General features: G+C 43.2%; 1 protein-coding gene across 1 annotated transcript in view; it reads left to right on the top strand.

Annotated features, from left to right (window-relative positions):
- The first annotated feature begins 8,109 nt into the window (after positions 1 to 8,109).
- The window catches only part of MMP14 (matrix metallopeptidase 14), a 36,888-nt gene continuing 32,025 nt past the window's right edge, over positions 8,110 to 12,972 (top strand). Inside the window, exon 1 of the mRNA XM_044274284.1 lies at positions 8,110 to 8,428. Coding sequence (XP_044130219.1) covers positions 8,348 to 8,428 — 81 coding nt within the window. The 5' untranslated portion in view covers positions 8,110 to 8,347. The remainder of the gene's footprint in view (positions 8,429 to 12,972) is intronic.

Genomic DNA, 12,972 nt, shown 5'->3' with positions numbered 1-12,972 from the left:
TCAACCCAATAGAGCATCTTTGGGATGTGGTGGAACGGGAGCTTTGTGCCCTGGATGTGCATCCCTCAAATCTCCATCAACTGCAAGATGCTATCCTATCAGCACCTTGTGGAATCAATGCCACGTAGAATTAAGGCAGTTCTGAAGGCAAAAGGGGGTCCAACACCGTATTAGTATGGTGTTCCTAATAATTCTTTAGGTGAGTGTATATATATATATATATATATATATAATAATTTTTATTAGATTTTTTTAAGCAGACAGAGAGGGGGCTACAGACACAAATGAAATTCATTTTTGTGTTTAGTTACCTTAGTGTTGTGTTTTTGTGATTCTACTTGCTAAAACTAATCAAAAAAATCTCATTCCTATTCTGCATATTTCATTTTAAGTGAAGAACTATTTCCATTCATATTGTAAATTCCTATGTGATCATTTGAGGAAGCCTGAATTGACCATGTCCTGTCTAATCACTTCCTCTCTCAGAGTTGAGTTGCTGGTGAGTCCATACTGACTCATTACTCTCCTCATACATCTTTTATCTCCTAGTAATGCCTACCTCTTATTGAAGGCTCTATGATCTAAACTCTTCATGAAAGAAATGTATATCCCTCTGAGCTCAGGAAGTCACAAAGTAGAAACACCTGGATAACCAAAAAGAGGATATAACTGCAAGATGATGTTTCATGATACCCATGAACAGTCACAGCCCAAAAGCAATGGGTGCGCCTGCTCCGTGTGCGGAACCATTAGAGGGGTCGCTACTCCGTATTGCTAGAGGGTGGTCAGGGGGCTTGTTAGGGTTAGTGAAGGGGAGAAATGACAAGCAAGAGGGTGGATAGTCAGCTTTTGCTTAGAGAGCTAAGTTAGATTTGACAGGAAAATAGGGCCAGACGTGAGAGGAGATGTAAAAGGGTAGTGTTATAAGGCTAAAAGAGCTTCTAGGGATACCTTCCTACATGCAACAATTTTTTCTGTCAGATTTGTAAGGAATGTATTCCTTGGTATGAAAACTGAGGCATATGGAGGTACAGCTGAGAGCTCATGTGGAGCTCCATACACAACAATCGTGTACGTACAGAGGTCGAGTCCTAACAGAAGGAGCCGCCAGTATCATTGCCAGATGTAAAAGAGTTTCTGGATCTTCTTAGAGGTAGTCATATGTGACTTAAAGTAGTGATCATGAGGGCAGACATTTTTGTGGTATTGTCACTAATCCAACGGAGAGATCAAGGAGTCCTCTCATGCATAACGGAAACGGGACGGTTCCGTTATGCAGCCCATAGACTTCTATTATAACGGAATGCCTCTAAAGGAATTCCGTTATGCATTCCGTCATAGAATTACGTTATGGTCCGTGGTAACAGAATCCATAACGCAATTCTGCTTTTACCGGTAAACGAAGTGTGAACGAATTTCATAACCTGAAATTCGCTCATCTCTAGTAGGAAATGAGGGTTTTAGTAAAATACATATGATGCTTTATAGCTATATAGTCTTGGGGGGGGGGGGGATATTTATCAAACTGGTGTAAAGTAGAACTGGCTTACTTGCCCATAGCGACCAATCAGAGTCCACCTTTCATTTTTCACAGATTCTTCACAGAGCCAGTTCTACTTTAGACCAGTTTGATAAATCTCCCCTTTTGGCCTCATACACGTGGCCGGGCCCGTATTGCAGTCCGCAAACAGCAGGCCCGAAATATATACGGGCATCGGCACAGATTTGGACCCATTCGCTTGTTCTATTTTTTTGCGTAAGGATCACGGACCTATTCAAGTTAAATGGGTCATGAGGCTTTAGAGTTGTATACTTTTCCGGCTCTGTTCACCCTAAGATCATGGCTTTCATATTTACCTTGACTGGGAAGTAGCTAAAGGCTCATGGGCCCTAGTGCAAGAGTTCAGCTTGCCCCCCCCCCCACTCCCCCTTCACTCAGCGCAGGTACCATACAACCTCAGTACTAAAACACCCCTTTATATTGTGCGCTAGTACAAAAAACTTCCCCTCTTCTTTTCAGATCCCCATATAAAACCCTAAATGAGATCCTCATCTCAGACCAAACCCCCTTTAGACCTCTATGTCAGACCCCATATAAGACCCCAGTTATAGATCTCAGATCAGACCCCCATTAGACCTCCATGTAAGACCCCGACCCAATATCAGACCTCAGATAAGACCCTCATTAGACGTCCAGACCCCCATTAGACCTCCAGACCCCCATATCAGACCTCTAGACTCCATTAGACCTCCAGATCCCCATATCTGACCTCCATTAGACCTCCAGACCCCCATTAGACCTCCAGTCAGACCTCCAGACTCCCCAGTTAGACCTCCAGACCCCCATATCAGACCTCTAGACCCCCAGACTCCCACTAGACCTCCAGACCACCATATCTGACCTCCATTAGACCTCCAGACCCTCAATCAGACCTCTAGACCCCTATTAGACCTCCAGACCCCCAGTCAGACCTCTCCAGACCCCCCCAGTCAAACCTCTCCAGACCACCCTGTCAGACCTCCAGACCCCCATATCAGACCTCTAGACCCCCATTAGACCTCCAGACTCCCACTAGACCTCCAGACCCCCATTAGACCTCCAGACCCCCATTAGACCTCCAGACCCCCCCAGTCAAACCTCCAAACTCCCTCATTAGACCACTTCAGACCCCCCTGTCAGACCTCCAGACCCCCCATTAGACCTCAGATCAGACTGTAAAATAATAAAGTAACTTACTTCTCCTGTCGCCACTCTCCCTGTCCTGGCTGTCTTCTCTTCTCAGGGCCCGTGCTGCAGTCACCTGACCTCCTGCAGCGTCAGGTCAGAGTGCTCTCTGTACGTCCTGACGCTGCAGGCAGCCAGGACACAGCAGCGCGGGCCCTGAGAAGAGCGAGCAGGAGGAGGGGTAAGTACTGTACAGCGCTCACAGCGCTTCTCTCCCCATCCTCCTGCAGACTAGTGAGCGCTTCCATTATGGAAGTGCTCGCTAGTATTCCCTTTATAAGATGCACTACATCTTATAAAGGGAAAAGTACAGTACCACTGGCAAGGGGGGCCCTCTGGGCCCCCCTGGCTTAGGGGCCCGGTCGCCACCACGACTACTGCGACCTCTATAGTTACACCATATGTATACATAGTTTGTAGCTTACTGCTCAGCTGAATTTCTCTTAACTAAAAACCCTAATTAAATCAAACTTTTATGTGAATGTTGTTTTTCATTTGGCTTCCTATTATTTGGAAGTAGAATATTTGCAGATGGTTAGAGGGACATTCAGGAACACTCCCATATTCACACTGTAAAGAAATCAGCGGGGTGTGTGTGAATTCCTTTTACATGTTGTTACATATATTCTAATTGCCTCTCTTGCATGTGCCAAGGTCTTCTATCCGTGTTATTCTGAAATGAATCCATAAACTGTGTGTTTATATGTTTGGCATACTTGGGCTTGCTGGGATGATAGAGAGTTGAACCTATGTTGCCTCTGGTCAAACCTTTTTGTTTGGTAGTGTATAGCAACTCCACCTGCCATTTTCCTCTGCCAGAACAGACTGCCGGAGTTTTAGTAAATGCTTGCATTGTTCATGAAATAATGTTGGAGAATAATTCTTAGATCTCTCTTTGTACCATTCTTCTGTTATTTCTCCTGGATAAGGACCATTCCCCTGAATGTAAAGAGAACTATGCAATCTAGTAAGTGATGCTCATTAAACTTTTATTAGAGGGTAACTGACAAATGTCATCTGAGGAACGTCCAAGGGGCTGAAACGTCATGATGTTCAGAGCATCATTTACTGGAGTGCATAGTTCTCTTTATTGTCTGTTGGATTGGGACCCCGCTACTGCACCTAGTATCTCTACAGTGGAGTGCTATAGAACTGACCATACATGCATTCCACATATTGGACAATGTCAGACTAAGGATATGCCATATCTCGGGTTCTGGTCCCTGTTGATGGCCAAGAGATAGTGATGTATATAAGGCCGCCTTCCTCTAGGGAATACATACATGGTACTAGTATACTGCTTTCATAAAATGTCTCTAAAGTTCCTTATAACTGGAGATGTTGATTAAGGGGTTGTCCATGTTCAGGGCTGAGCCCAGACATACCCATATTTTCACCCAGACAGCCCCCCTACGATGAGCATCGGAGCATTTCATGCTCTCCCTTGCTCCAATGCTCTCCCTTGCCCTGCACTGGATCACGCAGGGCAAGGGCTTGTTTATTTACCTAGGCACACTGCTAGGCAGAGTCTTCCGCCCAGCAGCGTGTTCGGTGACGTCACTGGCTCTGATGGACCGGCTTTAGCGCTGCCCTAGCAGTTTTACAGGCTAGGGCAGTGCTAAAGCCCACCCATCAGTGGCTGTGACGTCACCGGACTTACTGCTGGGCGGAAACCTCCTCCTGACAGCCCTAAGGAGAGCCCGGTATGTCACCGGATCTGCTGAAAATGCCTTTGCCCTGCGGACAATTTGCAGACCGCATATGCCGCCGATATCATAGAAAATGCCTATTCTTGTCCGCAATTGCGGACAAGAATAGGACATGCTAAATTATTATTTTTTTTGCGTGGCCACGGAACGGAACTACGGTTGCGGACAGCACACAGTGTGCTGTCCGCATCTTTTGCGGCCCCTTTGAAATGAATGCGTCCGCACCCGTTCTGCAAAATTGCAGAACGGATGCGGACTCATTCATACAGTCGTGTGAATGTAGCTATATTCCGCAAGGACAGGAAGTAGGGAAGAAAGGAGTCTTCCCTGTGGTCACTCTATGCAGGCTACCATAAAACTAAGTGTTAAATTCATTTTAAAAGCAAGATATGTAGGTGTTCTCAATAGTTTTGGTCTTTTTTACATTTACACAAAGAAAGGGTACCTGGGGTCATTTTCAGTTAAGTTGCAGAAAGAATTATATGCGCAAACCTATATCTGTGCGGTGTAACGCCCTGCAACTGTTTCTTGTAACGCTCCTTATACTTTATTGTAAATGTAAAAAATGTGGGGAGAGGCTATAGGAAGGGCAAAGATGCAGACACAAAGAGAGTGGAGTAAAAAAAGGTGGGGAGGTGAAATGAAGACGGGTGTGGGAGGAAAAGTAGGCGGGAGTTTCAGGAAATGAGGGTCACAAGGAAGAAAGGTGGGGGGAGCAGAAATGACGGCTCAGCAAAAAACACACCCAAAGTTAATGCTGAGACAGGATTTCTGGGGTTGAGCACTGTGGGGAAGGCAGCATGCCAGGTGCATGGAGGGGCTAGCTAACATAGGATGGGATGGATGCTGTTGGGATAACTTGTTGTGTAACCTCTTCTCTTCCAGAAGGTGTAACAGATTCCCCACAGCCTTTCCTGGTGAGCTGTTGGTCAGAGCTGCTGAGAGGAGGGATTTTTAAAAGACCGCTGCTGTCTACAAAGCACTTTTACAACCTCCTTCTACCACACAAGGATGCTTAGTATGGACATTTAGCTTTCAAGTCTGCATCCCATTGGTGCCCCTGTGTGACCTTCAGAGAGTTCCTTTGTATGTGTCATGTGTTATTGTATTAGTCTTAACTCTCTAAATGTTTGCAGTATGCTGAGTACTGGAAAAAGTATTTTTAACACACCATAAACGTCCCTTCAACGCCCCCCCAAGTTCATGTGCCTTACTGAGGCTGAACTGGAATCCATCGGTACAGTGTTATCTTGTTCTCTATCTTCTGCGTTGTCTGATATGGAATCCATATTATAAGATTCCTCTCATTTAAAACGACACATGCCAAAATAATTTGCTGCAATGAAGGCCACGTAGCCATCTGATACTGCAAAGTGTCTGCAGGCTGCAGCAGGGAGGTGGGTTGTATAGATGTGGGTTGTATAGTGCAAAATCTGTAGTAGTACCTACCAACCTACCAGCTGCAAGTGCCATCTGTAATGCTGGTGTCTGCTTGTGAGGCAGAAGACTTCAGTCACCAAGGTGCGATTGCCACCTTTGCATCTTACTAAGCTATGACCCTGATGTGCTCAACAAAGGGGAGAAATTACCAGCTATTGTACGTAGGTCTATACAATTGCTAGACAGACTTCAACACTGCCATGGTGCCCATATTTGACAGTTACAGTAGAGACTGGCATTGAAAGAAGGCAAATACGTAACTCAAAGGGCCCGAGCTCCAATGCAAAGTGTGTAAGAGAGCCTACCCTGAGCCACACAATGCTGGCGTCTTAATTAAGAGAGTGGGCCCCCTCAGTTACCAAGCTGTGTGACTGCTACCTTTGCACCCCCCCAATAGCTCCAACCCCGGAAGATAAGTGTCTTTAAGGTAAGCTGCATATCATGGAAGAGATAAGTGTGTTGTAGCATGTGGGCACAGTGGCAAGCTATAGCTGCACTATGACATTTATATGGACACTACTGTTGCTGTGACATTTGTCTGGGCACTGCTATGGTTGGCACCATTTTTTTACCTCTATGATGGCTGGCACATCTGTATTGACATTGCTGTAGCTGGAAGATTTGTTTGGGCCCATTGAGAAGGCGTTTGTCCATCATAAACTGCATGAGCAGTCTGTCCAGATAACTGGCCCATGTAAATGTGCCACCGATCAGGACTTCACCGTGTCTAAACAGGGATGTTCTGCCAACAAACGATGAAACTCTATGGGGATGAACCATAGTAATGCACATTCAGCCCCAAACAGAAGCAATCATTGCTGCAGCTAGTGAGCTAGAAATGATCAGTAATGAACCTTCATAGGAATGCTCATTTCTCTCTAGACCATTGTCTACTGATATCGTCCCTTAGGCTAGGACTACACTGCGACTATTTGTAGTGCAACCTTTGGACGGCACCTGACAGTCAATAGTTGAAATCAATAAGTAACACTACAAAAAGTCGCAGGGTAGACCAGACCTAAGGCTAGGCCTATATGACGACATTTGTGGCGCGACTGTTTGTCGCAGTAATGTCATGGGACATATTTTATAAAGCTAGTCTATGGTGTCACACTGCGACATCCAGTGACTGCGACACAGTTGCAAAAAAAACATCCAAGATGTACTTTTGTGCAACTGTCATGTCGGAGTCGGAGTCGCAGCATGTCGCAGTACGACACCATAGACTAGCTTTATAAACTAGCGCGTGACAATAGTGCGACATGAATGTCGCGCGACACATGTTGCAGTATAGATGTACCCTATGTGTTGCAGGACTTATTGTCGCCGTGAAGCCCTAGCCCATTGATAGGCAAACTGCCGCTCTCCAGCTGTTGCAGAACTACAACTCCCAGCATGCAAAGACTGCCTACAGCTTTCAGCCTACAGCAGGGCATGGTGGGAGTTGTAGTTTTGCAACAGCTGGAGAGCCGCAGTTTGCCTATCACTGCCCTAGCCTAACAGATACGTTGTAAAGACTTTTCTATGAATGTCCACTAATCCAGAATGGTGGATTATCCAGTGCATGTCAGGTCCTGATATACTCTAATAGGAATTGTCTATGCACAAAGAAAGTTTCACTCTATTTCGTGCTCAGGAGGACCAAAGATAAGTGAATCCTGCCAATCTAGTCTAATCATAGGAAGGATGGAGTGATTGCTTCAGATGAGTGGAAATCTGTATCCAAGAAAATTACTGAAGAAAGTTACATTAAAACTTGTCTCATTCACAATGCAGTCTTTTTATATACATGATCTATTGAAATATCCACATGCTTAGATTAGATCAACACACATCGGATATAGTCTGAATATGTGACAATGTCAGATTTGAGCTTGCATGTCACATAAGCATTATGTATATTTAGGTATATTAGACTAAAACATCCACATTTTCATCTGGGTTTAAGGTATGGATCTACATTTTAAATCTACATATTTAATCGTATGTGCACCTTACCCATATGTGCCTAATAAGATTTTGTTTAGCAACATTAGGTCCTCATTTACATTACTGAGCAACTTTGCCTGTTGAGCCCCTTCACCTAAAAAGGCAACTGCTTATTGCATCTTCTTATATTGTAGCTCCAACGTAATATCCATTTCGTCCACTAGGGAGTGCACATGTGCACATGTTCCAAATGTGGGAGTAAAGACCACGTAGCAAGTCAGAGGCAGGACCCAGTTGGAAAAGAGATTGTTGGAAAGAGGAACATCAAATTAGGAAACAGAAAGCTGCAGAAGAGGACAACAGAGTTCATGGAGAAGTAGAAGAGTAGATGACGGCTGGAGGAGAACTTCCTGTGACTGTGGAAAGCGAGCACCAGTAACTGGCACTGGGTGGAGGTGGGAAAGCACAGAAGACAATATTCCATACAATCCCAACTTCCCACCTCCAGGAGTGTGAAAGACTGACTGCAGCCACATTGCTAAGAATGGACTCTCTAAGGACAATCTGGATATGGCTCATGCTGTGTTCGGTATACTCCTTCACCCTTGCCAAGTTCAGCCCAGAGGTGAGACAATGGTCTATCTATCTATCTATCTATCTATCTATCTATCTATCTATCTATCTATTTCTCTTCTATTTCTCTATCTATTATCTATCTATCTATCCATCAAACCATCCATCCATCCTAAAAAAAAGATATAAGAAGGATATGTTGAACTTTCCAATAGTCTTTGTGATGAGTCCCTTGAAGCCAATTACTTTTTCCCCCTCCCTCCTTTTTTTTCCTGGAGAAGTCATTCTGGGCTCTCCTTAGAATCTGAGGTCACACATGAATCCTGTTAAAATCTGGAAATGTGCTTTCTGGAAAAGATTCAATGTTTGGGGCGAGAAGCTGGAGAAAAGTGGAGAGACCCAGAATTATTGGGAATTGGGAGACAGATTTAAGGCACTTGGAAAGTGATAGAAACAGTATGGAGGAAAATGAGGAGAACAGTACAAAGGACAGTGGGTGAGACTAGAGAGCAGAGTCACGAAGTGAAGTCTAATGTCTAGGAATATATGTCTTTCCTTCTGCTTGGTCCAAAAAAAGGTATTTCTTGGAGGAAAAAGCTTTGGTATCCTACAATGGAAGGAAATGATTTGTGGGTTTCTGAATTGCCGCTTTTCAGTTGTATAATTCACAAAGATATCATTTATTTTAGTGGGTTCTTTTAAAAAAAAAAACTGTTTGGAAAATGCGGTGCATGAAGTAAAATGGAGCAGAGAAGAAGGGGTGAAAACTGGAGCCAGGAGACTGAATGAGGAGAGTCATTGTGGGAGGAGGAGGTGGGGGAGAGAGAGGCCACTTGGAGGATCTTCCATTGAACAGACTTCTTTGGTCTCCTTGTCCTAGCTAACCAGAGACATGAAGCCTTACAACAAGCTATGTGTCTTGTGAAAGCAGCAACGCTGTCTGATTTTCCAAATAAATCAGTTTATTTCAAAGACCCTGTCTACACAAATGATGTCTGAGACCAGTAGAGAAAGTAAAGCTTAACTGTGCAAAAAGGAAAAGGGTATTTATGTACATGAATGTCTCAAAGAGTGTCCAAATCTAAAATGTTGACTACATAAAGGCTGATAACAGAATCCCAATAGCTTGTGTTAGCTAAATGCTACAAACTACAAGGGCTTCCTCGCAATGTTACTTCTTTTGTAAAGTCATTTCTTGTTTTCTGTTAGTTACTGGAATCATATTTCATCTTGAGGCGTAAGAAAGCCTAGAAAATGTGCTTCCAACATAGAGATGCAAGTAGGCTTCCTACGTAGGGTTAAGTTCCCAGATGTAGCTCCAGTCCAGATTCACACAAAGACTTGCTCAGTTTAAGATTTGCTTTGAATTGTACCAGTAACAATCTGAAATGAGCGTGTATCTGTAGACTGTTCTTCTAAAATGTCTATGTAAGCATCTTCTACATTCCAGGACCATGAATGAGAAAAGACGTTACCACGCTTTCCTCCATTTTGTGCAGATGGTGATTTTTTATTTATTTTTTGTTAACTATTTCTAATGCCAAACCCTTTATTCCCCCCTTCTCTTATGACTCCTCACCTATGCTCGAATTCCTGGCAGGCACAATCATCTGTTTATCCAGTGACCACATCTGCATTTTGCAGGTCTAATGGTATTGGTCATAAATCAAAGGCTTATGTTCCAGCCACCAGGGGAATGTGAAAAATCAATTGTTCGCATGGACAAAAGAAAATGTAATAATCCATTAAGAACTGACGGGTTTAACTCAATGGCAGTAGTAGTGGATGAATTATTTCATGGAAGTATTGAAATCACAGCACTAAGGGGTAGGATATTTCTTAAACTGACCATAGATCAGGCAATTGTCAGTGGTACTAGTACAGTCAGTTATGAACTATGGAGACAATTAGCATTTGGCTTGGAACAATGCTATTATAAATGTTAATTTCTGTCCCAAAGACAACTCCCTCCCCCTGGAATATTGTCTCCATCACTGGAAATATCTCTGCATGCAGGCGTTTTCCTGACAAGCTTCCCAATACTGAAAAATATTGGAATGCTTGTCAGATTGGGCGGGGAATTGTTCACATCTATCACTAGTTTAAAGAGACAAAAGAAGTCTCTATCTATCTCACTATCCAGTTTCCTTGTGTCCTAAAGAAATCCAGATGGTTTTAATATATGGGTGGGAATAGAAAAAGTGGGTCACCAAGCCATATTGAGTAGGCCAGCATTATCCTCATTTAACATTCTCCTTACTAAGCAAAATAGATGATTCAGCTTTAGAAGCTTAACCATATGATTACAGAAGATCAACTACAGTGAGAATAATAATAATAACCACAATTTAAAAAAAAAAGAACACAGTATAATACAAAACTGAGCTAATGGAGCTATTTTTGGTGACACTGACTTCCAGACTCTTGTGATAAAGAAAACACCAAAACCATACAGCTATAATATGTGGCAAACAGATACTAGTACTGTGAAACGTGCTGCACGGGTACACCCGTATGATTAGTCAGACATACAGAAATGTGTCTTTGAAGAATTTTCTTGCTGCAGGCTGTATGGAAGGATCTCCTGACACAGGACTATAGCACATCTGCATTCCCTTCCACCTTCAGCAGGAGATATAGTATCCCCCCTCATCGTAGACATTTTAGCCATATCCACATCTTTAGAACAGGGATTCCCCTGATCTGTCCTGCCGGCAGCACATCCATGCTACTAGATGCTGCTTCCACAGATCCGAAGTGAATGGAGGTTAAAGAAACAACCTACTGTAGCTCATTGTGCAATTTCCATAACTCCCATTCACCTTTATGACAGTTGCTGTAACAGAGTAGCATAGTGAGTTCAGCTATTTCCATGAACCTAGCCACCTTTAGTAGCCTGGATGCAGAGGCCAGCAGGAAAGTTTGAGGTGGGATGGTGTTAGAGGACCCCTGTTCTAGATATAGGCACAGGTTCCAGAGCTGGAATCTCATCTATCAGACAGGATGTGGATATGCCATAAGTGTCTGAGATGAGAATATCCCTTTAAAAGGAATGCATCATCAGACAATAATCTTTTGTTTACATAAAAGTTTTTCATAAAATATAATTTTTAAAATTTCTGGTGACATTTTTTATTTTCCGTATTACTCCAAATAAAATAATAATAAAAAATAATAATAAAAAATACAATCCTGCACTTTTCACATTGGCCACATATATATATGTATACACACAACACAGGATCCACCTTTCACATTATCTTGTCAACTCCCCTCCCTGCAGAATGACCTCTACACGGGTCACAGAGCATTCCCATAGAGGTCAATGAACATCTTCAGTCTACTGGTGCTTACGGTCCATGTGGCTGCTGTTGGCAGCTCAGGTAAGATGGCTTCCCCTATATTCATGTACAGAAATCAGAATATAAAAATCTACAACCAGAAAAAAAAATAAAAAATAGAAAAAGATAATGCGTCACTGTCAGTTTTTAATCGGCATGGAAAAATTTGGTGCTACATTCCCTTTAATTGCAGGACATCAATGGGCAGTGCAGAATAAGTATTTTTATTTGACTTCAGATGCACAGATGTCCTTTTATTATAGAACGCCATTGAACTACAGATCTGGCTCCTGAAACCCTGGCACTGAGCGTACATCGCTGGGGAAAGCTGCAGTCAGTCACACCTTCCCCTGCAGCTGGCAAATGTAGTATTACATGGCGCCAGTTTATGTGAATGGGTGATCTTGTAATATATGGTCAGACCAAGTTGGAGCAGGAACCGCTGTCTTCTTCTGGCTCGCTGCTCTGGCGAATAGAGGGCGTAACGGGGCATAGGAGCCAGGGTTGTCTTAAGACAATCACAGACATGCTGGCTCTTTCTACTATAACAGCTCTATGGATGAGTGGCTTTGGCCTCTAGCGCTTCAGTCCTTAAGATTTGACATCATTACATTTTTGGGAATATTAAGACTGGTATTATGTGACATTATTGCATGTGAATGTATCTTCACAGATACACACTAATGCACTACAAATGGCATACTTTTATCTCACTGGAATATCCTCATTATTAGCTCAGTTTACAGGTTTTGGACTGCTGTCTCAATCTTAGATATTATCCTGTACACGTCAGCAAGAGCTTGGCTGGCATATGGCGAATTTCTGTGTCTACAGTTCAAAAATAAAAAAAAATGTTATCTATGGTGTAAAGAGTGCCAGCCAGCCTTCTGTATTATATTCTCCATTTACTGGGTTCTGGTGTTGCCTCCATGGACAGTCACCCTATCTGTGCAACCTCAACTTTCCCTCAACTGGATGCAATTGATCAAACTTAGGGTTCTCATGACAGACTACTTCTACTGCAGGTTTCCACTAGTGCCATTTGTAAGGCATAGGTGACAGTCACCTCCGGTAGCTTTAAAATATAACCTGTGGAAGACGATAGATGGCAACTCTAAATGTCTGATGCATGCTTCAACTTAAATTGTCCATACACATTAGATAGTTGAAGTTGTTTGGGCATAAAGTATCAGATATGATGGGTTTTAACCTGCCTGAGACTTTACTGCCCATAGATAAGTACCCTAATGACTTC

Source organism: Bufo gargarizans, chromosome 1 (assembly GCF_014858855.1).
Source record: "Bufo gargarizans isolate SCDJY-AF-19 chromosome 1, ASM1485885v1, whole genome shotgun sequence".
NCBI classification, from domain to species: Eukaryota; Metazoa; Chordata; class Amphibia; order Anura; family Bufonidae; genus Bufo; species Bufo gargarizans.
Note: the sequence above shows the minus strand (reverse complement) of the source record. Positions and strands in the feature narration are given on the sequence as shown.